The 25,128-nt window shown below is 41.2% G+C and overlaps 1 protein-coding gene across 2 annotated transcripts in view; it reads right to left on the reverse strand.

The window, feature by feature from the left end:
* Positions 1–11,855: 11,855 nt before the first annotated feature.
* The window catches only part of SLC22A15 (solute carrier family 22 member 15), a 46,194-nt gene continuing 32,921 nt past the window's right edge, over positions 11,856–25,128 (reverse strand). For both annotated transcript variants that reach the window (XM_076348684.1, XM_076348691.1), the window contains exons 11-12: positions 24,310–24,498; positions 11,856–21,223 (exon numbers count right to left, since the gene is read on the reverse strand). In XM_076348684.1, coding sequence (XP_076204799.1) covers positions 21,137–21,223; positions 24,310–24,498 — 276 coding nt within the window. In that variant the 3' untranslated portion in view covers positions 11,856–21,136. The remainder of the gene's footprint in view (positions 21,224–24,309; positions 24,499–25,128) is intronic.

Genomic DNA, 25,128 nt, shown 5'->3' on the forward strand with positions numbered 1-25,128 from the left:
TTACAGTAAACAGACAGAAAGCTGTCTCTCACTTTCTGCCAGCAGCTCAGCTAACGACCCCATATGGATAATTCAGAGGGAAAAACAATTGATCAGGCCTCATTGATCCAGTGAGGGTTGGTAGCTTTTAGAAAAAAGGGTACATCAGCACATGGAAGGAAGTGACAGAGTATAGAGAAGAGATCCCATGCTCCTAAGTGTCCCTTATTAAGGCAGGCACATTCCACTTTTGAGTAAAATCATTATTTCCCCCTGGAAACTGAACTTTGACATCCCTTGACTGATTTATTACCTCTACAGCAGCTGGCAAAAGGCAGCACTTGGGTAGGCACTGGGTGCTACCTCAGGGCAGACACTGTTGTTGCTAGTTATCCTTCATGATGTCCTTATTAACAGTCAAGTACTAAGTACATTAATGGAGTACCAATACCTGCAGGACATCCGATTCCCCAGAATCTACAAATCAAACCTTTCTCTGTGCCTCCCAGGCATCTGCCTTTGTCTTTTGCTGAGGGACTTGGGGACTCCTTCACAAAGACACATAGGCATTTACTTCCCAAACCAGCTTCCATGGGAGTTGGGCACTGAAAAAGATGAGCCCTCCAATTTTTAGGGAACCATACTTCATCCTAGCTCACTTCAAGACTTACTGGCTATCTTCCAGTGTATGTGAGCTCTGCTGGGGAAGCCAGACAAAAGGAAGGATCTGAAAGAAGGTGAGTGGAACAATAAGTTAGGAAGGACTTGTAGGGGCATGTTGGATGGGATTAAGTCTGAGCAGAGTGTGCAAGGGAGGAGAATGAGCCTTTTAAATGGTCAGATTGGGTTAAAAGCGTGTCCCTAAAACATTAACTCCCTTGTGCCCCTCAGGCAGCTAGCTGTGCATCCAGAAGACAACTTCCTTAACACTACCATACCTTACTTTAATACCCAGAGCCTCAGATGTGTGTTAGGAAGCAAGGGGAGATTAAGGGTCTCACTTTCTTGCACCTGTAAGGTCTCTCCTCATGACAGCTGTACAGAGTCACAGATGCTGGCAGACAGATGAAGAATGTAGTTTTGGTCATTTTTCTTGTATACAATAACACACCCTATGTTTATAACCCTTTTTTTATTGGGAAGCACTTCTCCAAGAGGGTCTGGATGTCCCCCCCCCCGCCCCATAGTGAGGGAAGGTGGCACAAAGTCTTGGACGAGGACTGTCTTTTTGTTTTATGTTCAAGCATATTTAAGTTCAAGTCCAAGTTTATGCCAAAGTCCAAGGATCTGAGCAACAGCTCCTGCCTGCTCCTGCCATCTGCCGAGAATAACTAACTCTCCCTTACCATCACTGTTAAGGAGGTACAAGGGGAGATGGCCAAGGAAAAAGCAACAAGAGTTCCAGTATCAAATGTAACAAACACAGGTTTTTCTCAACTCCAAAAACTCATTGCTCCAGCTGTAAGAATTTGCTGCTTCGTAATTTCCTTGGACTTCAATGAATCCAAAGAAAGAAAGAAGAGCAGTTACAAAAATTGGATGCAGGAGATCATAGCAGATGGACAACTTGCACTGAGTGCCTGTGGATTTTATAATGCTACTTATAGGATAATAAGAGCAGTATTTGACTGACAGAAGATACTGCAACTGATAAAGGCCCTTACACCAACAGCAAAATACAGTACAGGTTAGAGTAGCAATAGGCCCTTCTATAAAGGGAGAAGCAGCATGGTGGTATGGGAGACAGCAGCCAGTCTTGACCTCACTGAGGAAAACAGACTCTGATTTGTTACATGAGGACCAGATAGCGCAGAACACAGGAGAAAAGTAGGGGCAGATGGCCATGTGTGAGGAGGGAATATTATGTGGGAAAAACCTGCATCAGAAGGGAGAAAGAGAAAGGGAGGTGCAGAGAGAGAAGCACCTGCAGAGATAAAAGAGGACATAGACCCAAAGTGGGAAGAATCCAGGCTCCTCCAGTGAGATCTGCTGAACTGATGCAGTGTTGTTGCAGTGAAACCTTCATCTATCTTCAGCCAGTTAGTCATGGCTTTTGCAGCTCACCCCACTCAATGCTCAGGATTTCTAGCTTGCTTTTTTTATTTCTCCCCCCCTCCAATTAACCACCAGAACTACAGAAGCAAACCCATGCTCCAGGTTGGTCCTTCTCAGGGAGCATCTATCCTGACAGTGCTTGTATAGGAAAGTAAGATTACAAATGGAGAAAACCCGAGACGGACCCAAGCTCCAAAGACTAATAAACACAATCTCCTGGGAAAACATTTCCTCTGAACCTGCAACAACTTAATGCCCCAGGCACACCAGCAAGAGGGAGTGAAGAAAGGCTATTTCTTGTTCCTCGCTCTTCGAGAAGCACAGAAGGAAAGAACGCCCCTCTTGTCACTTAGACCCTCCTCCTTTCTCCAGGACCAGGCATATTTTGTTCCTTGAAGGAGAATGTTTGCTAACTGTTGCTTTTTGAGCAACACTCCGTCAGCAGGGGAGGCCATGGCCTGCCACAGAAATGTGTCTTCACAGAGTATCAGCCAGGGCCATGTGTTCCCATCCAGCTCTCCCAAGTGTCAGCCTGATGACCGAGCCAGCCATGGACTGAACGGACAGGAAAAGCTCACAACTGCTTCATAGAGATACAAAGCACCCTGCTGAAGCCAGGCAGCGACATGAAGACGCAAACAGAAAATGTCTCCTTCAGTTCTAGTTGGCTCACAATCCATCAGATATCATGGATCTGAGCCCTGTAAAGAGCTTTTGAGCTTTGATAATTTAACAAAGTAAATTCCCCAAGTACCCTTGTTTCTAAGGAGATTCCCATCTGCATGGAGAATGGCTACCTTTCTGACACCTCTGAATCCCTTTCTTTTCTCTTGTTTTTTGAAAGAGGCTTAAGGCCCCATTGGGGTCTGGGCATATTTCTGAGAGGGAGGCTCACCCTCAGACAGTTCTTGCTGAGGGCACTGCAACCTTCCTTCCCTCTTTCGTGTCCCTCAGGAGGTTATCAGCATTACTTACATAGCTAGCTGACCACAGACAGTCCCCCAAATTCTGCTTGATGAGCATCCACTGATTTATCCAGCTGTTCTCAAGCATTTTCAAGCTATGCTTCAATATCTTGGTCTTCTCAAGTCATAGTTCCCTGCCTGCTGATCTGCATAAGTTCATCTGAAATGATTCAGCTGTATTACATCCCCCTATTTGTTTTATTTCAGTGCCCACCTCATAGCACCTTGTAATGGAGTTCAGTTTGTGGCTAATTTCCTTTGTACCTATGTCTTCATTTGCTTACCTGTATTCTTCTAAGAGGATTTAGGTATTTCCTAGTATCTGCAAAGATACTGAATCTATGATATATCATCTTCATTCATGCCTTTGGCAATATCCAGAACTGAATATGATTGTGGATCTGTGAAACCTGCATAAAAGTATTCTGTGAATATATCTCTTGAATGGTATTAGATTGGCTCTTGTATCTTCTGAAGCTGCCAATTACTGATGCTTTCCATGCTTGCCTGGCTTTCCTTTATTCACTCTTCAGTTTCATAGATATGACAAATATATTTCAAACCTACAATCGAAAATCATATGAGCTGTGAACTATACAACAATAAAAAAATCACCAGCATCATGTAAATAAGAGCAGTAGTATTAACTGTATGGGGAAGTCCAATATTGTGGCATTTTCTGTTTGGCAATATTTAGAAAAACTACTTGTACGGAACAGTAAGCATGTATTAAAAAGCCTCTACTAAATCACACAAATTAGTCAATCCAATGAACCACTTGTGACTCACAGATTATCTTCAGTGGCAACAAATAAGCCCAGTTGAAGATGCTGCCTTGCAGATGAAATACAACCCTTAATTTGCAGTTGCTAATGATGACCCATCATGTCTTGCTCTAATTACCAGAGGCATTAAGTCTGTTGCATTAGCTGAAGCATGTACTTGGGTCAAGAGAGACTACCAAAACAAATCATCCCAGTAGATTTAATGATCTCTGACAGTTCTCTTGCCTTCTTAAACTGTTGCCCCATTTCTCCCCATTAGTGGATTAAGTGACTGTACAAAATGAGTAATTGTAGCTTGAATCCCCTATAACATTTATGCTGTAACAGTCTTTAGCAGTGATGGTTCAGTACTGTTCAGAGTCTCCATTCAGAGGATACTAGCATAACATAATCAGGCTTTTTTTAGGGCACAAGTACTGTGAATTTATTCGGTTTTTTTCACTTTGTCTTTCAACAAGTAGATACGGGCAAAGGGGATGCTTCAATGACAAAAGCCTGGGATGGACTACATGGAAAAGAAAGCGCTGCTAATTCACTGTGACAGCATCAGAATCACATATGGATGCCAAATTGAAATGCTTCTCCACTCATTCCCACCCCTCACCGATCAATACTTGGCAGGCTCAAAAATGCTCCAAATGCCTATGCTGCTTGTTCTCACTGCCACACGTTCTCACATTAGCCTTGGGCCTGCACTTCATATCAAGTAAGTTAAAGGTTTATATCCTTTCCAAACTAAGCATAGCATTGGATCACGTCCAGTGGTTTATCAAGCCTGATATCTTTTTTCCATTTGTGGCCAGACCGGACATGTCAGAAAAAGGCAGATAGCTTTGGCTAGAAATGAGTTCTCTCAACCTGGGAAGAGTTTTGAAATCCAAAATTATTTACCACCCGAATCTTTTCAGGCTGCAGCGTAGCATTCCCAAAGAAAGTGATCACTCCATTAACACTAGCTGAGGGTGCAGGAAATTCTGAAAAATGCTGAGATTATGATGCTGCTACCCACCACTGACCAGCTTCAACTAGCAAATTCACAAGAATCCAGTCAGTTTTGCAGCTGGTGTTAAGAAGCAAGGCACTGGGTAGCAGACATTAATCATACAGCAGGGCTTCTAGTATTGCCAAGATCACCGGCACCCAGTGTGGTGAGCTGTTCAGAGAGTCTGGAAATTTCCAAGTTCATAATGGTCAGCTCAGAGGGTGGCAGAGGGGCAGGAACACTGGCATTTTGAGTTCTAAATCCATGTATTGTCCTCTGGAAGTTCACTGAAATAGTACAAGTTCAGTGCATCATGATTTAAACAAAATATTTCATTAGACCATTTCCAAGCATCTGCAAAGGATATTTTTCCTCTATCACTATGTTTTATCCATCACTAAACTACAACCACTGATCTACTGTTTCAATCAGGATGTCCCACCGTCTTGAAAAACTACCTGTGGCCAACTTTTGTAAAAACAGGAGCCTTCCAGCACTTTTATTTATATGCCTATGTAAATGGCCTGAATCCCAAAAAGGAAATACTCAATACCAAGAAGCTCTTACTGATTTAAACACATGGTTAGAAGAACAGCATCTGGAGAAAACATGATGTTTGGCAGAGCACAGTGCAACTGGAAAAATATTTAGCACTGGAAGTCTTGGCAGGTGAGAAAAAGCTGCCTCATTTTTGATCTCAGCATAGGTTTGCTCAGCTCTTGGTAGGCTGATTATTTTCAGCTGTCAAGGAAAGGACTTTAAATGTAGAGGAATGATAACTCTGGGACAGACAGACCACAGCTGAGATTTACAAGAGCCAAAACAAGGAGCATGCTTGCAATGATGCTCCATCTATATGAGGGACTGAATCAGACTGGACCACAGCATTTCCAGGAGCCGGTATTTTTTCCGTGGCTGCCCTCCAGAGCACAAACAATGTTAGCTTGTATTATTTTTACATTTTGCTGTTGTGTCCACGTTGACCCAATTCAGAACTTATTGCTTGAGTCTATGGCAGTTTGAAGCAAATTGAATAAATCACCAGTGCTAAGTGAGAATAGTCACTCCAACACAAACTCACTTGGGAGAGAGAAGACTCAGAGGGGCATCCCTGTTTACGTGCTTCATCCAGTGACTGACTAGTAAAAAATGTACAAGTGTTCATTGGAGCCAGAACTAGAAACTAGGTCTCATACCTCACAGGCCAATGACAGCTACATACCTGTAAGATCTATTGCTTTCTCTTGATGAAAATATAATTATTGCAGAACAAACAGGTCAGCTTCAGCAAGCAGTTGAGAAGGGTCTCCAGACCCAAAGAGCCTGGTCCTTGGGAGCAACTTCTGAGTGCTAGGAGATATACTTGTATGGGAGGGGAGTGAGATTTTAAAAAAAAAAAAAAAAAAAAAAAAAAAAAAATCAAAACAGAGTGAAGAGGGCTGGACAACCACATTCTGCAAGAGCTTGAACCACATTAAAGCAGCTGTGGTTTTGTACGATCTTGGTTAGCGGTATGGCCATTCTACCGTAAAAGCTGTCTCATCAAACTTCTCAGCTTGTGTCATCTCACACACACAGGTAATAGATATCAAACTTACAACTAATAGGTGACCCCTAGGATGTGTCAACCTGGACACTGTTGTGTGTGTTCTGAGGCTAACATGGCATTGAGGAGAGGATGGAAAGGAGAAGCTGAAGAAGCAATCGGGATAAAGGAAGATTTTGTCAGTATACCCGTAGAAGTGTCTCAAGAAAAGCACAGGGAAAGGGCCAGACAACTGCATGCTTTGGGTGGGAAGAAAGGAGGGGAGGAGAGAATCACTAAGACCTTATAGTGTGAGGGCCCTGAGGGAAACAATTGCCCTGAGGGAACAATTACTGTACAGATAAGAATGAGAGCACCAGCAGAAGTGAGAAGAGAGACACTCTTTATTAGAAGTATGATATATGTACCACAAAGCAGATGATGAGATTCAGCAGACAAACTAGTGAGAACCAGCCTTGTCTGAGAATCTTAACAGTGACTTCAGTCAAGTCTTTTCAGAGAATTTCTAGACAGATCAGATCATGACCTGCATTGCTACTCACTCCAGCTTCAGTCACTGGAAAATGAGCTAACAGCCTCCAGTCCAAGCTGTGTCTGGCAAACAGGTATGCTGTTCTTCTGGTCGGCAACTTCTAAAAACTTGTCATCATCAAGAGCAGGCAGCAGGAGAAAGGAGGAGGAATGCAATTGCATCCTTCAAGCAAACACTTCCTCCTCTATCTTAGACCATAAAACTATACAGGGATTAGCTTGAAGCTGTAATCAGCTGCCCAGCCCTTTCCACTTTATTGGCTGTTTTGTGCAGTCAAAGCCAAATTGCCAAAGGGAGAGGGTCAATCATTTGCGCTGCATCTGCTCCAGGCAGTGATAGGACACAGGGTAGATATTTAGGGCTAGAACTAGTTAAATGCGGATTCAGGGCACTGAAAGCAGGAGTGGGGGAGGAGAAACAATCCTGGAATAAAAGCACTGGGAATATGCACAACAAGTTGCTTGGCCAGGCTAGTGCTGAAGGAGCAAGCCATCTCTTTGCTCCTTGGGCTTTCATGGTGGGAGGGGAGGGCAGGCAGATGCATGTGTGTGCGTGTGTATATTTAGGAGGGGAAACAAGGTGAATGAAGCTACTGGTCGTCTGGTAGGAGAGGGCAGGACTGCTTCTCCACCTGACCCTTCTGACTTTGGGTCAGAAGGGAAGAGGAAGCAGAACAGCATTCATAGCAGCACAGGGTCATTCAGTTCAGTTCCTGCTATCAGGGACAACAGAAATCTCATCTGAGTGAACTGCTACTCCATTCACTGCTCTAACAAACCAAAGGCTAGCAGAGAAAAAGACCAGATGGCCACAGCTGCAATTCAAAATTTTAGAGAAGATAATGGACCCTCAATTCAAACAACCCAATATCCCTGAGGAAAGGCCACTGTGCAAGCACTGCTTTCTCCTGCCCTGGTGTATACTGTTTCTGAAAGCCACGCCACCCCAAAAGCTCACCCTCCCCATGTACCATGCAAGGATCAAAGCATTAAAAATTAATTTCCTAGGAATTTTCAGTTTCTCTATGACATCTTCGTGCCAACTTTAACAGAGATGCACCCTGACCAGCATCATTATAAACACTAATTGAACGTAACTTGCGATCTGGTGAACTCACTCCATTTTATAGATGGGAGTGGGGGTGGAGGGTTCAAGAAAGCAGGAAACTTTGGTGAGAAAAAGTGACTTACCTAGAGCCAGTGCCAATTTCAGCTGTAGTATTCAAAGGTTCTGTCCCGCATTGGTAGTGTATGCGTTGACAGGGCTTGCACAGGCTTGAGAGGATTTTTCTCCACTTCCTTTAACAAGGTGTTAATCAAACATTTCAAAGTGAATATCAAACAAACCAGAAAGAGAGCTTGACCCAAACAGAATACAGCCTGTGCAAGAGCAAGACTCCCACTGCTATTTAAGAACCAATATACAGCAGGGTGGGTATTTAGTACCCACTGCAAATGTATCCGTGTGTCAGAACACGCAACACAGCTGGTGAGGTGCCTTGATGCAGGTTTAAAATCAGAGGAAAAATGTATGTGAAGTACAAGTAGCCACTTCCACTATTACAGAAAAACAAGGGTGACTGCAGAGCAGGAAACCAGCACTGTAAAAAAAAAAAAAGCAGCATTGCAGGCTCAAGCTGGCAGGGCAGATCTTCATAAAGGGCATGCTGAAGGATGGGGCCCCGCTGCCCTCCTGTCACACAAGGGAGCTCTGCACTGCCCGCATTTGGCTCCTTGATGTAGCTGTAGACAGGATACTTCCTCTAACAGCTTCTACTTTCACTTGAGCCCAGAGTTTGGAAGATAGCACCTCATATTTGGGGAAGAGGGAGAAACTGTCAGTCAATTGCTAGGACTCGGGCAGAGGCAGTCTCTACTATTTCGTGCACTCACCATCCAAAACGAGGTAGAGGATTTCTACCAAATCCAAGTGCTACTAATAGCTTTGGGAGGTGACAAAACTTTGCAGGAGCTCTTGGAAGAAGCAGCAGTTGATCAAGAGAGGAATTACCCTACACTGAACAACTTCCTTTATCAGTAGTTTTTACTTGCACAAAGTGCCTGCATGCTGCTTACGTTTAGTTTCTCTGCTTATGCTAAGCACACCCAGCAGACAGCTCCATTGTGACGTTAGTAAAGTCATCACCTTGTCCTGGCATGGCTGGTAAGCAGAGCAGCTGGAAGACGGTTTCGGGATCAGGAGTCTCATACTGCAAGATGCAGCATCTGAGAGCTAACAACAATCCTAAAAAAATAATACATACAAAACCCCACATTCCAGCACTCCAGCTTTGGGATCTGGTCCATGGCTCAAACCACAGCTGAATCAAAATAAAGCTGAACTAGATCTTTGTTTCCGAACTTGCAAACTTCCAAGTAATTCCATCTGCATGGATCAGTCAGCCTTCCCTTCAATAAGTCCTCAAGACATTCCCCAGTGTAGTTTTGCCAAGCTACTGCACGGATTCATACAAAGTGCAGAGAAATTAACAAAATTGCCCACTTTTAGCTACAGAACAGATTGCAGGACTGTCATATCTTAGCTACCTTTCAGTAGCAGAAGTGTGGAAAGGAACATGAGTCCAAAAGGAATGTTATAATTTTTCTGGTGCATGTTACCCCTCCCTCCCCACGACAGAGGTAAATCTGATCAGTTGTGCCTTTGTCATCTTTACTAGAAAAAGAAATGGCGAGAGTAAGTCACCCAAGAACCACTTTTCCAAGTATGACATTACATTACCTGCTGCTACCAAGTTTGATCAATAAGTTGAGGTTCCCCCCTCCTCCCTGCAGCAAGGATTGTTCATTGAAGATGCTCTTAAACAAGTAATAGATCAGGATTAGAGACCTTTACTCACCACGTTTGACCACAAGTATTTGTCTTGTCTCTGCGTAACCAACAAGATGCAAGATGACAATGCTGGAGAAGGCAGAGTTGAGTCTCTCTCAGAAACGCACTTCTTGGAAATAGTCTATGAGTCCAGCAGAAGTAAGGTAAATTTAGTTTAATTTGAGCCTGGTACAGTTTAGAAGAACTGAGTAATTTTGCCCGATAGCTGCTTGGCAGCTGGTAGGCAACGCTTACGACTGCCATCTCAACACCAGCACTGGCTGTTATTGGCAAAGGACAAGCACATTTCTCAAAGTGTCCCTGCTTTCAAGGGATGGCACTTTAGTTCCACACCTCCCATTTGATGACTTCCAGAAGTATCTTCCTCTTGTCAGTGTGAAAAATTGCTGACAGCAGAAGCATCACAACAAAGCAAAGGTTAGACCTACACTGATTAAAAAAAAAAAAAAAAAAAATCTCACAGCCATGTGAACTACAGTCCTTCCCATATGTAATTTGTGGCCCCTTCCCCCATTCTTGGTCTCTCACCCTTATCTTGGCCCAACAAAGAGTACAACGCAATGGCTTGGTAGTCAAACAGGCTCCAGTTACAGCAAGATACAGCCAGTTCCCAGACAAAGCATAGGCAAGCAAAGCTGCAGTTAAGAGCAGCCCAAGTTAACGCAGTTTCAAAAGAAAGGTGCGTCAATGGAAATCAGCCCTGCTCACAGCAGCACTCCTTATCCTCATGTAGATGACAACCAACAAAAAGTCTTTCAGGCCAGTATTTCCCTGCAACATGTAGCTGAAACATATCAGGGAGGAGGGAACAACAAATCTGAATGGCTATGGGTGGAATTGTGCTCAGCATGTAACTAGACACATCTGAAAAACTGGGCCTTCAATTGTCACCTCCATGGTGAAACAGCAGCAAAAGTGAAAACTAAAGTAAAATCCTAAGTATCTCAAGTATCAGAAATAAGAGTAAGGCTCACAAGAATTAGAAATAACAAGAACAAAAGATGGCCTTTGGTAACTTTGATCAAGGGATGAACAATACAAGTTATTTTGGATGCTGGTGCATGCTTCATATATTCTAATTACTCATTCTAGAAAGGCTGCTGATGAAAACACCTGGAGTTCAAAAGACTTCAAAATACCTTGTGAAAAGTTTCAGGAGATTCTAGAAAGCATATGCCAGATTAATCTGGAAAGATAATTAAGATGTTTGCATTTTTATTTTGCAGTAAGCAATGCAAGAGCAAAGGATGACTTTTGCAGTGGTCTGTGCCCAGGAAGCATGAATAGGGAGTCTGGCTGGATTATTGTTCTTATCTCCATGTTGAGGAAGAGTAAAATGCAACATAACACAAGGTCTAGCAATATTATCTGTCATGTAGACCACCTGTCTTCTTTAGCACATACACTTTAAAATACTGATAGATCAAGTGCTTTAGCATCTGCTCAAGGGACTAGCTATTCAAGGAGAATCTTTACTTTTTTTTTAAGCATATACAGAGGTATGAAAGCTCTGGTACCCAGCAGTTTAAAATAGAGCACTGATCCCTATTTCCCACAGTCGCTGTTTTTCAGATTCAGACAGTATTTTCTTTGTCACTGGACAGGGGACAGGAAATGCAGTCAAGCTATTTATCACCTCATTTCCAGGTAATGAAGACAAATGTTCAAATTCTGCCATTCCCTGCCAAGATGTTTAGGCAAAAGCCCTGAGGGCAGGGACTACGTTTTTGTGCATTTGCATAGCACTTTAAAGAAGGGGTGTTAAGTGCCAACTAGTGTTCCTGGGAACTCCCCCAGTACAAATGTTAGTAACACCACCACAGACATTTTGCTATGCTAAACCCCCCGAAGTGTTTCCAGTCTTTCAACATCAATCAGCACAACTGAAGCCAGTAGTAAATTGATTCTCACATTCCACTGGTGCTGGTTTTTGTTAGAAATGATTTGTGATAGATATGGTGGAATATATTGATTAGTACTGACAGTCCCAGTTTCCCAGGCACTTCGTAGCACTGCCATTCCAAAATGACCTGCCTTCCACCTTGTCAATTTTCTTCTGCAGAGTCTGTTATAAATATCTATTCTATTATGAGAGCTTCAGCCCCCTCCAGAAAACAAAACAAAAGGGTGAGGCAAGAAAAAAAAATCAGTACAATAAAAATAGGTTCGCAGTATTGCAAAAGAGCTTGTTTTTATTGAGAGATTTGTGTGTCAGGGGAAGAAAAGGCACAAAATAAGTTACAAAGACATTATATGAACTGTATGAGTCAGAGGCAGTATCAGAGCTGTTACAAATGACCTAAAAGTTGCCTTACTAACATAGGTTAGCCTCTACAAAAGTCTTAAAAATATTTCAAATGATCAAAATCATTCAGAAATTAAGTGAGAAAGTAAAGACCACCAATATTAACTTTTGACTAAATTCACCTGGGCTTACCACCATCGCCCTCTTAGAAGATAGATATCACTGGAAAATATGTAGTATTACAGAATTATTTTTAAAACTCATTTACATTTTATAAGTTAAGAACCTGATATTTACCTTTTGTACCTCCAGTGAAGTACAGTACATACAGGTAAGGCAGTATGCATAGGAAATACATTAAGAAAACAGAATAGATAAGTGCAATTATTTTGAATATTTCAACATTTGTTATGGCCCCTCACCTATGGCAAAGAACATCTTAAAAAGATGGATCCAACAGCTGTTCACAGAACATATGAATATACCACCATAAAAAGGTCTATTGTGGAAAAGCTTATGCTGTCTTTAGTTGTGACTTCTCAGATCAAGTATTCTAAAACCAGACTTTTCAGCAGTACAACTCTGAGTTAACAACAGCACACTAATACAGTTAAAGAAGAGAAACTACTTCTGAAATGTATCAGTCCTCATTTCAACGTGGGAAGGCTCATAACACTCAGTATTCAAGTAATCCAAATTGAATATTTAAAAATACACACACCAACTATATACAACTTGATTTTTGTTTGAAGCAGTAAATCTATTCCCCCCTATTCCCACTTTCCTGTTACTCAGCTCTCAACTGGCAAGGACTTTCGATTGTTGGTTCAAATTAAACTGGCATGAGGAAACAATACAAAGTCTACAGGATATAGAGACTATACAAAGATTTGTTTTCATGACGATGATGGGTTGAGCAGAAAGAAAGTAGTTTACCCCTTTGGCTGCTCCTCTAGTCAAGTGGAGATCTAAGTTCTGTCTTCTGAAATCAGCAGGGATGCAAATATAGCCAAGTTCTGTGTCTGGTTACAAATGACTGATTATGTCCTTAGGAGTTTCATTTACTTGACCTAAGACAACAGTAACACAGAAAGGGAATACAGTACCAACTACCACTCACAAAAACTGTCAGCCCAGACTGTAAGGACTTGATTTGCAAGAAAACCCTGTACAGTCATGTATTGACCATAACTGTCAGGGTTTTGGTAGTGAGGGGGCTGCAGGGTGTCTTGTGTGGGAGGAGGCCAGGGGCTGCCCCGTGTTGGTCCCAGCCAGCTCAGCAACAGGCAGCACAGAAATCACAGAATGGCTGAGGTTGGAAGGGACATCTGGAGGTCATCTGGTCCAACCCCCTCCTGCACAAGCAGGACCACCTACTAAAGCAGGCTGCCTAGGACTATGTCCAGATAGCTTTTGAATATCTCTACGCATGGGGACTCCACAACCTCTCCAGGCAACCTGTGCCAGTGCTCGGTCACCCTCACAGTAAAAAAATGCTTCCCTATGTTCAGATGGAGCCTCCTGTGTTTCAGTTAGTGTCCACTGCCTCTTGGGCACAGTGGGCACTGTCCCACTGCACTCCAACACTGTCAGAGGAGTTTTTGGCACTTCTGCTAAAGCATGTTTAAGAAAGGGTAGTAAATGCCAAGAAAGAGATTACAGTGCTATAGCAGTAGGAGGAAAAAAGGGTAAGACCATGCCAGCACAAGAGGAGTGGAAAGGAGACAGCTGAGCAGGAGAAATGCCAAAGGAAAATCATAGCCTGAGCAGAGGCTGAGAGTAGACTCAGAAGGAGCTACAACTCTACAGGGACTGCGGCTGTTGAAGAAACCCACACGAGAGCAGTTGAGTAAGAAACAAGCAGCAGTGAAAGAACCGCAAAGCAGAACAGCCTGATCCTGTGCTGCTTGTTGCCTTGCTGAAGGGACTGAGCATAACATGCAGCCAAGGAATTGTAGACCGCTGTGGGGTGGGGGATGGCATGGGGGGAGAGAGGGAAGAGTGGTATCTGGAAGAAAGCAGCAGTGTTTTCCTTAAGCGTTTTATTTATTTTTTTCTTTCAATACCAAAAGCAGTAACTAAAAGCTCTTTAATTGGCAATAAATTAAATTGATTAAAACTCCCCAACTCAAAACTTTTTATTGCCCCCAAAAAGTCATGTCCTCAACTGAGGTTAGTATAAAATTAAGGGCTTTCTGGCCCTTCTAAAAACAAACAGTACACGCAGGAGAACCCATGTTCTAAGTGTGTAATTATTCTGCTCCTTCAAAAGCTTAAGTCTTTTAACTAAACTTAAAAGGCCTTTAAGAAAAACTTTAAACAGAAGGAGGACTTGTGGTCTTTAAGTCATGGATTCCCACATAAATAAAAAAGGAAATATTTTGTAGTTTCCTAAAAAAAAAAAATCAATTAAATACAAAATTGACAAAAAAGCTCAACATAAAGAGGTAGCTTAAAAAAATCAAAGTATTGTTAGATTCGGGAAGGAAAGGTAGTGCAATAAAAGTATCCATATGAAAAATATCCTTCCAATTTCTACATGACTTAAATTTTAACAAGAACAAAATAAAATTTGGGTTAGACTTTGGGGAGTGACAAGGATCAAATACTCAAAACCAGTCGTTTAGAGGCATACTTGAAATCACAGCAACCACAATAAGTTATTTTATCACAGATCACCCAGCAGTTGTCTGGTCTGTAACAATTTTCAGTGACTGCAGCATAGATTTTTTTTTTCCTACAAACTAACATCAGAAATGCCTGTCTCCCAATCAAATTCCCATCATTTAAAAACAATTTGTTTGAACACAGATGTGCCAGATACCTCTCATGGGACATTTTTAAGTAAATATAACTTTTAATATTGGCAAAGGTTTTCTTACTGCCATACTTTTTGCCTGTCTCCTGATAAAGTAGGTATAATATGAGCACCTCAGATGTGTTGGTGGGAAGCAGTAACATGCATGCTGAAGACCTGTTTGCTCTACAAACCTTTTGTAAATGAGGGTGGGCAAGTACGTATTTAAACATACTCCATTCTATAAGCTTGCTGTATATGAGAGGACCCTGACACCTCATGGTCCTGCTTCATTCTGCATACACACTGGAGAAAGCAGATTATTTCTTTTAAACCATTCTTCTGGGGGCAGCCAGCTCTTGCTGCAAAAACCTTTAGCCACCTACCTATTTACTGGCAAACAAGCAGCCATGATAGGGCTGATTTGCAGTGAATTTTAGTTGTAATAGGGATTTAAACATTAGACATTATTATTTAGCAATGCCTCAAACAGACCGTGCATTTTTTAGAAATCTGCCAGATCCTATGAAGCTCCAGGCAAGCTGTTATTAGCAATGCTAATTTGTAAGGCTCATGAACTAACAAATTCCAATGTGCAGTTTTTCACCAGTTTTATCAGTCTTAGAGTAAGCTTTGACATTTGCAACTCAGAAGCAAATAGGCTCTGCAGATTTCTCTATAATGGCTACATGGTATAAATTCTGCATGTTCTACAAAACCTACACTTTATTTTAAATCCTTCATTTAATTTCTTTGGTTTCTCAGAAACAAAAGCTACTTAAGTGAACTGAGCAATGAAAGACAAGCAAGCAAAGGTAACACTCTTTCTGTCCCCTAAAGCTCTGGAGATGCTTGTAAATACCAGTTTTAGCAGGTTGCATGGAAGAATTCCAAATGAATGCAGCTAGAACTAGTTTTGGACCATTGCTTTCCAGCAAAACTGTCTTTGGCACTTATATAATCCAATTCATGATGTCACTTTACAGACAGTCCCATATTAAGTTGACTGAGGAAATTAAAGACGACTTATAAAACAGGCACTTCAAATTAGAACAGAAAAATCTGCTCCCCATTAGGCAATACAGGAGCTTTTTTTCAGAATGACAGAAACAGTGAGTAGTACCAAAAATAAAATGAGAGAGTTCAGTAAATTCAGACTGTCAGGGTGAAAGTTTTGCCCAGCTCTATTAGACTTAAGTAACAGTAGTACCTGAAAAATCTGAAGGCTACAATAGACTGGACAAGGCATTAAAAATACATAGCATGGAAGAATTCTGTATAAATTTGTTCACCCTCCAATTCTACATTTAGATCTGTCACATAGGTTTTCTTATGTAGATATCTTTCTTCCACTTAATACATCTTGTAGTAAGATACAAGCAATGAGACTCAAAATACAGCCATACCCTAAATCTCTTGTTCGGTAAACAGCTGAATATAGACATTTCTGACACAGGCTTTAAGTGTGTCAGGCCAGACTAACTTCCACCATCAAATGACAGCACCACTCTTGGGCTTTTCTGACATATTTACTGCAAGGCTCACAACTTGCATGCACAGATGCCTAGATTCAGCTGTGTCAAAAAGCACGATCAAAGAAGCTCTAACAGGGTGGGAAAAGGTATATGTAGCACATCATCCTTCACCTAAAACAAAATAATACTAAACAAATCTGCATTCGGTCATTGTGCAGAAGACTCGAGAACAAGAGTTTTAGCTCAAATGTTTCCATTAACACACTCTAGGAAAAGTAAGTTTGTTCCTCACTTTCTCCTTTTACTCAGTACAACAAAAACATTCTCTTGTGAACTGCTTTTATACACTTAAGTGAAATAGGCTGGAAAACGTATGGCTCAAGTGCATTCCCCATGGTTCTGCAAAGGATATTCTGCTAACCTCAGTACATCCATACAGTCTGGAAACCCTGGCATGGATTGTGCACTGTGAGCAGAGGAGCATGTGGCTGCAATCCTTAAAGCCTTGACAGTAACAAAGGTGGCAACTAGCTACAACCTGCTCCATGTTAATTAGGTGTCTCTGGAGAGGTATGGATATGTTCTTCACTCAGCACCCTGACCTGAACACCGAGTCACCTGTGGCCCTCCTTTAACACAGAGCTTCTAAGTTTCTGGTGTGTCAGGGAGTCTCTGAACAGCACTTTCCCAATCCCTAAATGGAGAGCACTAGCTTTGTTTTCAGGGGAAGTAGTTTAAAAAAAATAAACTTGTCAAATCACTTCCCTATTCTATTCTCTTCAGCCTATCAAAAATAGCCAGGTAGTAAAATCCTTTGAGAAGACTGAAGTATCACTTCACAAGAAGTTGTGACAAAAATGCATCAAATAATTCTAATCTTCCTATCTTTCTAAAGGGAAGCTGGCACATTAAGTAATGACCAGTTATACAGCATTCTCCAAAAGAGGGCTTTACAAATTTTAATGATTTTAGCAACATGCCATTTCATAGTAAAAGCTGAGTCCAAAAGAAAACTGAAGTGTGCCACATTTTATATTGATCAAAAGAAATGTTTCGTCACTAGAGTAGTAGTGCTGAACAAAATTGACATTAAAAAGGAAATGATGAAGCTAGTGTCCCCAGTAGGACATCCTGCAACCAATGCTAGCTCTGAAAGGAGAAGCTTCAAGTCAACACAAGCAGCAAGAAGGGTATTTCCACCCCATGGCTACTGTCTTGTGTTCTCACTTACCTTTGCCCTAAAGTGTTACTGTTGAATCCTCTATTCTTTCAACTCCCTCCAGCTAATTCTCCACACTGTCTCACATGACCTATCATTCTCCTTCACTCCTAGTTGTATTAAAGTATCACTTGTGAGGTCCCCAGATAGCAGAAAAACCCCAACATACCTCACCTGAGACAGCATTAAGATCTGACTAATCAGCACCATGGGAAAGCCCCTCTCATCTCTAGCATAATCCCACCAAGTGAGCTGGCTGGAAAAAAAAAAAAAAAAAAGACAGCTACAAAACCAAAGGAATCCAGGGAAGGAATTCCCATCTCAGGGGTAGGTATCCTAGTGCCTGCGCAACACAAAAACCAGTTAACAGTGCAGGCTGCTTAGTATACAAAGCTAATCTAGCAAAAAAAGTGGGATAAGGTTGTCATACTTCACTCAACTCTAGCAAGGATATTGGGTGTCAGACTCTTAGCATTACATCATAAACTGTGATATATCTAGTGCTGTATCAGCCTCTGCTCTCCAGTAGCTCCTCAGGGCAAACATACTGCCGAAACACTGAGATTTATTAACTGGGCCTACACAGACTGCTTACATATAACTTCGAAGTCACAAGTTCTCTCTGACTTGGGCTTTCAAATAACGTGGTTGAGACCCATAACAGCAGGCACTGTTCAACTGAAGAACTTCTGCCTAGCAATAATGCTCCATCTAGATACAGAAAATGTGACCACATAGGCTACAGAACACTATGCAGCATCTCTCCCCAGTGAATGCTTCATATAGCACAAGTATCTCAATATTATAAAACATTGCACTCTGTGGGTAAGAAAAAAAGTGATCCTACAAGTTTCTGTACCAGAAGGCCAGTTCTTATAAAACAAACCTCTCTGAAAAGAAACTTAATGTACCTAACAGATTTGGACTTCAGAATACAAAGGGGGAGAGCAAGTAATTGTAAGAAGCCTGATACTACATTGCTGAGCTCCTCCTGGAAGGATTCCCTCCTATAAAACTTCTGAATTAACAGGCCAGGGAAAGTAACAATAGAGACTTCCTATGGTTGACACAAGAAAGATGCTGCCCTTTAAAATTCCAAAGGTGCAAACGTGGGACAGATTTAAGGTTAAAAAAATAGCAGCAGCTTTTATGGAAAAAAATTGCTGATGTTTTCTTCACTCTTGTTTTTGCAATTTTACATATGTATATTTACGATATAAAAGTGCATGAGTGGAGAGGTAAGTTCAATTATAAGTTGAGGACTGTCACAAAATCCAGCTCAGGTCCTACAAAGCGTGATCTCCTCCACCTGAACAATTACAGCATCCTACTGTTCTAATGAAAATTATCTTGAGGTGTCCCGTGACATGACCAGCGTTGCCAGTAGCAGATAATGACAGTAAAACTATGGAGGGAGGAAGGCTAACAGTTCCAGTCTGCCTCTCAGGTGACTAACTCCACCTGCCACCCAAAGAGGGACAGAAGCAGCAAACACCTAAAAAACTGTTGGGTCTTGGCAGCATGTTAATACCACCAGGCTTACCACTGTTGGCTTCTAAGTAAGCAGGTTTTATTTATTTAGAAGCCATCAGCAACAAGACAAAAAGACATTTTTCCAGCTGTCCATAATTCAAACTGTGAATGCAAAACTAAAAAATTCTTTGAACAATAGATTCAACCTTTCCAAGTATTTCTGAGTCCCTTATTTGGAGCAATCGTCTTGCATACAAAAGGGCCAAATATGGCAGAAAGCCTATCCAGCTGGGTTTACAAGTGCCCTGCCACATCTACAACAACTATTCAATAGCTTGGAAAAAAACAAAGTGAAGACTGCAGGCTGGAATTCTTCTAGCGAAGCTCATAACACAGGCAGAAATCACAATAATACCGACACATTGTCCATAGGGACTGAAGTTCCCAACTTTGCTCACAGTCAATGCCTGGATCAAGTTCAGGCCAAGTGGGAGTATGGCATGCATGAATCTGCAGTCTCTGGGCTGTCCTCTGCACCAGCCAGGGTAGTTGCACTTTGCTCAGCATTAGAGTTCCCAGTGAACAAAGTTCAAGCACCTAGCTGCAAACTTCAGATGCTGTTTACTTTCACCTCCTTTCAGAGTAAAGGAGCTTCCCAGTTTAATCAGAAAATATTCAGCAGTCAGCTTTTCGATTTTTTTTTAATCCAGTTTTTTTAGTTTAACATCCACAAAAATAGCTAGCGAGCCTGACAATATACTTGCTGCCATTGTGCGGCACTTTGCTAGGAGCTCCAAGTATAAAGACTAACAAGCATTTTATGGAAATCAATCTTAATAAATAGAAAGTCACAGGTTAGAGGATGAAGATGACAATATAATCAAGAAAACTGAATCCTTATAAGGCCTCATCTTTGTAGTTGGAACATTTCATATGTTCATGTTTCATATTTCAAGATTCCATATCCCTCTAATGAAGCACTTGCAGAAAGTTCAGTGTAAACAGGAGAGTGAAGTTGTCTTCCTCAACAAGGTCAAGTAACCAAGTGCTTGAGCAAGCACCTAGTTAAGAAACAACGTCAAGTAACCAAATGCTGTCTCAGAGGTTTGCCCTTTTTTTTTTTTAAAAATGTGAGCTTTATCTACATACAAGAATTTTAAATAAATACTAGCAGCCTCCTGGCAATAATCCCCAAAATGTAACAGCAACCCATTGTTACTCTTACCACTTCAGAGTTAAGTTTCTTCCAGAAATAAAGACACAGATAGGTCCACAAAAATGAGCTATATATTCTAACACAGACCTCACACACAGTATGTGATAAATACCTCACCTACGTCCCACCCATGAAATTATATTCTTCACAGAATTATTTCACTGCACAGAGAAGTTGCTGAGCTTCAATATTTATGGCAAAGTGAGGACAAGGTAAAAGCGAAGCTATAAACAGCAGTGCTGAGATGTGGGGAACACGTGGCAAATGTATGCATAAGATAGCCCAAGAAATGCTTGGTGGATGAAAAGAAGGAAAAAAAAATCAATAGTGTTCTGTATGTCTGCAGGCTTTATGGTTGGTCTTTTCTGTAGTCCTTCCTCCTGGCCTTCCATTACGACTAAGTTAGTGCACAGCTCATGACTAACCAGCTGCACCCTGTAACTCTATACAGGTGGTCTGTGTGCAGAGAGAGAAACCTTATGTTCATCATTGCCTCTCCCCTATTCAATATGCAGTAGTCATTTTAACATACAGTTTCAGGAATTTGTTCCCATTGGAGTAGCACAGAGCATATTTGTGACCACTTTCACTCTACAGAAAAAAAACCAGTGGATGTTTTCAAGTTTATCAATTTATACTGAATCAAAAATCAACCACCTTGAAAATAAAATACAAACATGTGCATTGATGATCTGTCCAAATCTGTCTAAGCCTAGCTAATTTCCTAGGCTTCAGAAATACACGATTCAGAAATACCCTTGCTGTCTCACCGACCTTCAGACGCTGTCCGTGTGCTGTCATTCTGAACCACAAGAATTTGAACGGCTGTCTCGTATGGAGAGCATCAGTGGTGTAATTAGTCTGAAGAGTACTCAAACCCCTCTTCTCATCAGGAAAAACACAGGCACTTGCCCAGTTATACTCCCTGACAGGCGAGGTCCCCTGTACTCGTCTTACAGCTGGACTGACTGGACAAGTAAGGAAAGGCATAAAATAGGCCAGTGTTTCTTCTTTTCATTACTTGATCATATGAGTCTCTTCATCAGCATCATAAAACTCCTCATCTTCACTTCCACTCCCTGCAGAACTGTCTTTGTCTCCAGACTAGAAACAAAAATGAAGTAATTGGTTAGCGCAGAAGCTACTAAATCAATCTCAAAATACTTAAGCATGAACCATTACACCTCAGTTTGAATGCCGGTAGAGAAAAAGGAAGAGAAGACAGGTCAAATGACTGTATTAAAACTTTGTAAGACACATTATGTGAATTAAGATTTCTTTGTGTCCTTGGTTCTTCAAAAATCTCTTTAAAAGAAATGGGCTTCTAGTGGGTGGACTTTCTCTGCTCTGTCAGTACACCAGAGAACACGTGCAGGAGAGAGATTGGCTAGAATGGTTCTGAAGTGATAATTTACTCAGCTTATATTAAGTCTAAAGTCCCTACTCTGTGGTGAGCTACTGGAAACAGAGGCTCAGAACACAGAGATTACTTGATTAGGTAAAAGCTTCTCCATCCCAAATTATTACTTCTCCATGTGTAGCATAGGCATTCTCCTATGCAAGTTTTTAATTAAAAAGATCCCCCTGCAATACTAACTAAAGGTGTTATGGAAAAGGCAAAAAACACTACCACTTTGTATGTTCAGAAAGTCAACTCCCTATTACAGGCATACCTACTACAGCCAGAGTCCTTTTAACAATTTACCATATACCTGAACTAAAGTCAGCTATTACAGCTAATTGATTTTTATTTGGCCAGTGTAGCATTTTTCCATGGAACCGATACAAATTATTCCAGTTAAAAAGATTCCCTTGCTAGTATAAACTCCATCTAGTTTGGGTATTTAGGAATTTTTTTCCAGTATGCTTGCATCCACCCTAAGACTTCTGCCTGCCTAGTCATATGTGAAGAAGGGCGAGAGAGAGGGTGAAAAACAGAGAAATGGAAATCATGTTCCTGACTGACAGTACCATGCAAGCAAAATATGTAGCTTTAGATCTGTCTTCAGAGGAGTTTTACTACAGCAATGTGCGTTAACTGCAAAGGAATTTCAAACAGTTTGAGCACTAAGACCTGTCAGAAGATATAAAGGGAATCATGTTATGCTTTTTTCTGGATTTTTAAAGTTATTTGAGGAAAGTCAGGCCATCACTGGATGCTGTCCAACTTGAGTATCATTCATGTATGTTAACAGGGACAAAACCTCCATTCTGGGCAACCAGAATGCATGTTACCCTGAAAGTGGTACAAAAGGACAATGGATTCCACAGGGGGAATTCAGGGTATGCCAAACAAATTCTACATCTTTTTTTTTTACAGCAGCTTCATAAGACCTCTCCATGGCCTTGTCAAATAGGGTTAATGTTTAACAGCTTTTCATTTTATCAGGGCTTTCTTTGTGAGCTTTAAAATAAACCCCTAATGTGTCACAGACATTCCAGATATAACTTCACTGAAGTTACAGGATTACTTCAGGCCTGAACCAACAACTTTTTTTTCATTTGGATTCAGTAATTTTAATCCATCTGGGGAAAAGTGTTCCTGAAGAACGTTCTCAATTTTTTTTCTTTTTTTTTTTTTCTTTTGTGGATCTTATGGCTCCTGTTCAGGTTGGGATTTTTGAGAAGCCTGCAGAAGTGCAAGCAGGGAAGATTTAAGCCTGAGAAGACTGCTTGACATAAGTGAACCAAGTTGTGCAAATAGCAATAGACAGACAATACCTGTCACCCCAAAGGGCAATACTGACCCCTTACTTGGTTAGAAAGGAAAATAAAAATGTGACTTTCCCCCCCTTTAAGTTGTAACACCTGCACTGTTTGCTAGAATTGTTTTTTGTTAGTAAGCCATCTGCACAGTTAGGATGTAATAATGATGTAATTACCAAAATACCATGATGGATTTGTGTAGCCAGCAAGAATGCGGTGTCATAACACAATTATCCAGTATGGTTAAAAGTCTTTATAAAATGTGCACGTAAAGTAGCTAAAGTATAAAATTAATTGTTGCAGGGCTGCCTCTTTCAAGCTTTCTTCAAGGGTGCTTTCGTCACTAAACTGTGCTGTCCTGTCAAGGATTATTACAGCTAAAATTGGTAAACAAGGCAACATCTTGAAGCTTTTAAAAGGAAGCAACTGTTCTCATTCTAGAAATAAATGTTACTCTTCCTCCTGGTTTCTGTGAAAATAAGTTTATGACTACCTGTGAATCTCAGACTGCTTGACCAAAAATTAATCAATTGAAAGTAAAAGGTGTTATAAGGATCCTGCCTCGCCTCAGCCTAATGGGACAACTAACATTTTTTGTTACGAGTTGCCCTTCAAGTCTTCTGACCACTTAATCAAATTTTATTAGTCCATCGATACTTAAAATTTTGGGACTAGGTTTTAAACATTAAAACCTTACCCAAATTCAAACACCCACTTCCAGCTCTCTAGCTACTTCTCTCCAATCCCACTCCATTCACAGAGTAGCAGCCATGTAAAAAATCCTCCACACGACTGGAAGATGTACACACCTCAAGAGGTGTCCAGGAGTTTGACAAAATGAAATATAAAGTGATATGAAAAAACAACATTTGAGGAAACCTCACTGAAAAACATCCTGCTACCACATCTATTTATGCTTATACCTGGGAGTTTTGTAGTTCCAACGTTTGCAACAAATCTCATTTCCCAGAATCAACAGTGGAACAGATCTCAGAGGTTAGTCTAGCTTTACCCATTTAAAGACTCTCTAGGATAGACCTAATAATTGACCTTGCAGAACAGCCAGTGCAGGTCAGGGCAGAAGTACAGTGTGCTGCCTTTGAGAACAGCCCTTCACAAACAGGCTTCTGTTTTCTTTATCATCTAAGCCTTCTCAAACTTCAGTGGCCAGCTTTGCATGAAGCATGCTGCAGCAAATCAGTCTTAGAGATTAGAGAGGCACAGACACCACCAAGTCCTTTATCCCAAAGGAAAAGACTAAGCTTTTGGCCTTGAAGGGATGAATTAACCCAGCTATGTTTCAGCTTGCATTTCCAGACAACATTTCAGATGTGATGGTAAGGTTAGTAAACTATCTTCTGTATCTCCTTGGGGCCTATCCTTCACAGGCCAAGAATCACTATCCTAATCTATTTAGAGTGGCATATTCAAGCTGACAGCTGAAATAAACACAACAGAAAAGTACTAGGAAAAAATGAATATACCTGTGAGCCATCTAGGGCTTGCAATGACATGGCTTCATCACCCAGCCTCCAGTACGAGCATACCTGCAGGTCTGAAATAGTTTCTAGCAAAGGGCTGTTTAAGGTCTCTGGCAACAACAAACTTAAGAGCCCAGACAAAAGGCCAGTTGCTCCAAACACAATGTAAGGCAGAGACCACTGTACAGATTTCTGGAAAAAAGAACGGAGAGAGTTAGGTTGAGATTGGTTCCCTCTAGTTCATACCACATATTAAAGCGCTTAACCTTTACAACCGTTCCATCTGGTAAGTGTTCATGTTTAGCACAAGTTACCAATCCTACTGGGTTTTTTTAACCAATATTGTCAATTGTATCTTATCAATACTATTAGATCCACACAGATTTTGGGACGGACTTTAAAAGAAATGCCTGCTGAATTTATAGTCAATTCTTGTCCACAACACATGTACTTTTTAACAAACGCAACATCACTTTGTAGTAGGGAAGAGATATCACAGAATCACAGACATGCTGGTTGGAAGAGATCTCTTGAGGTCATCTAGGCCAACCACCTCCTCTAAGCACAACTACAGCCAACATTAGACAAGGTCAATCATAGCTTTGTGTAACCAAGTATTGAAAAAACCCAAAGGATTGAGATTCCCCCCCTGAGAAGACTGTGCCAGGGCTACATTAAGCCTCTCAAAGAGTATTTTCCAAATTCCCTATCTAACCCCCAAGCCAAAACTTGCGGCCATTGACCCCTGCTGAACTGTTCCACGCTGCTGGGAAGATCAAAGGTGCAATATTCACTCAAGCTTTCATGTGAAGCCATGTACTC

The sequence above is a fragment of the Aptenodytes patagonicus genome, chromosome 1 (assembly GCF_965638725.1).
Source record: "Aptenodytes patagonicus chromosome 1, bAptPat1.pri.cur, whole genome shotgun sequence".
Lineage (NCBI taxonomy): Eukaryota > Metazoa > Chordata > Aves > Sphenisciformes > Spheniscidae > Aptenodytes > Aptenodytes patagonicus.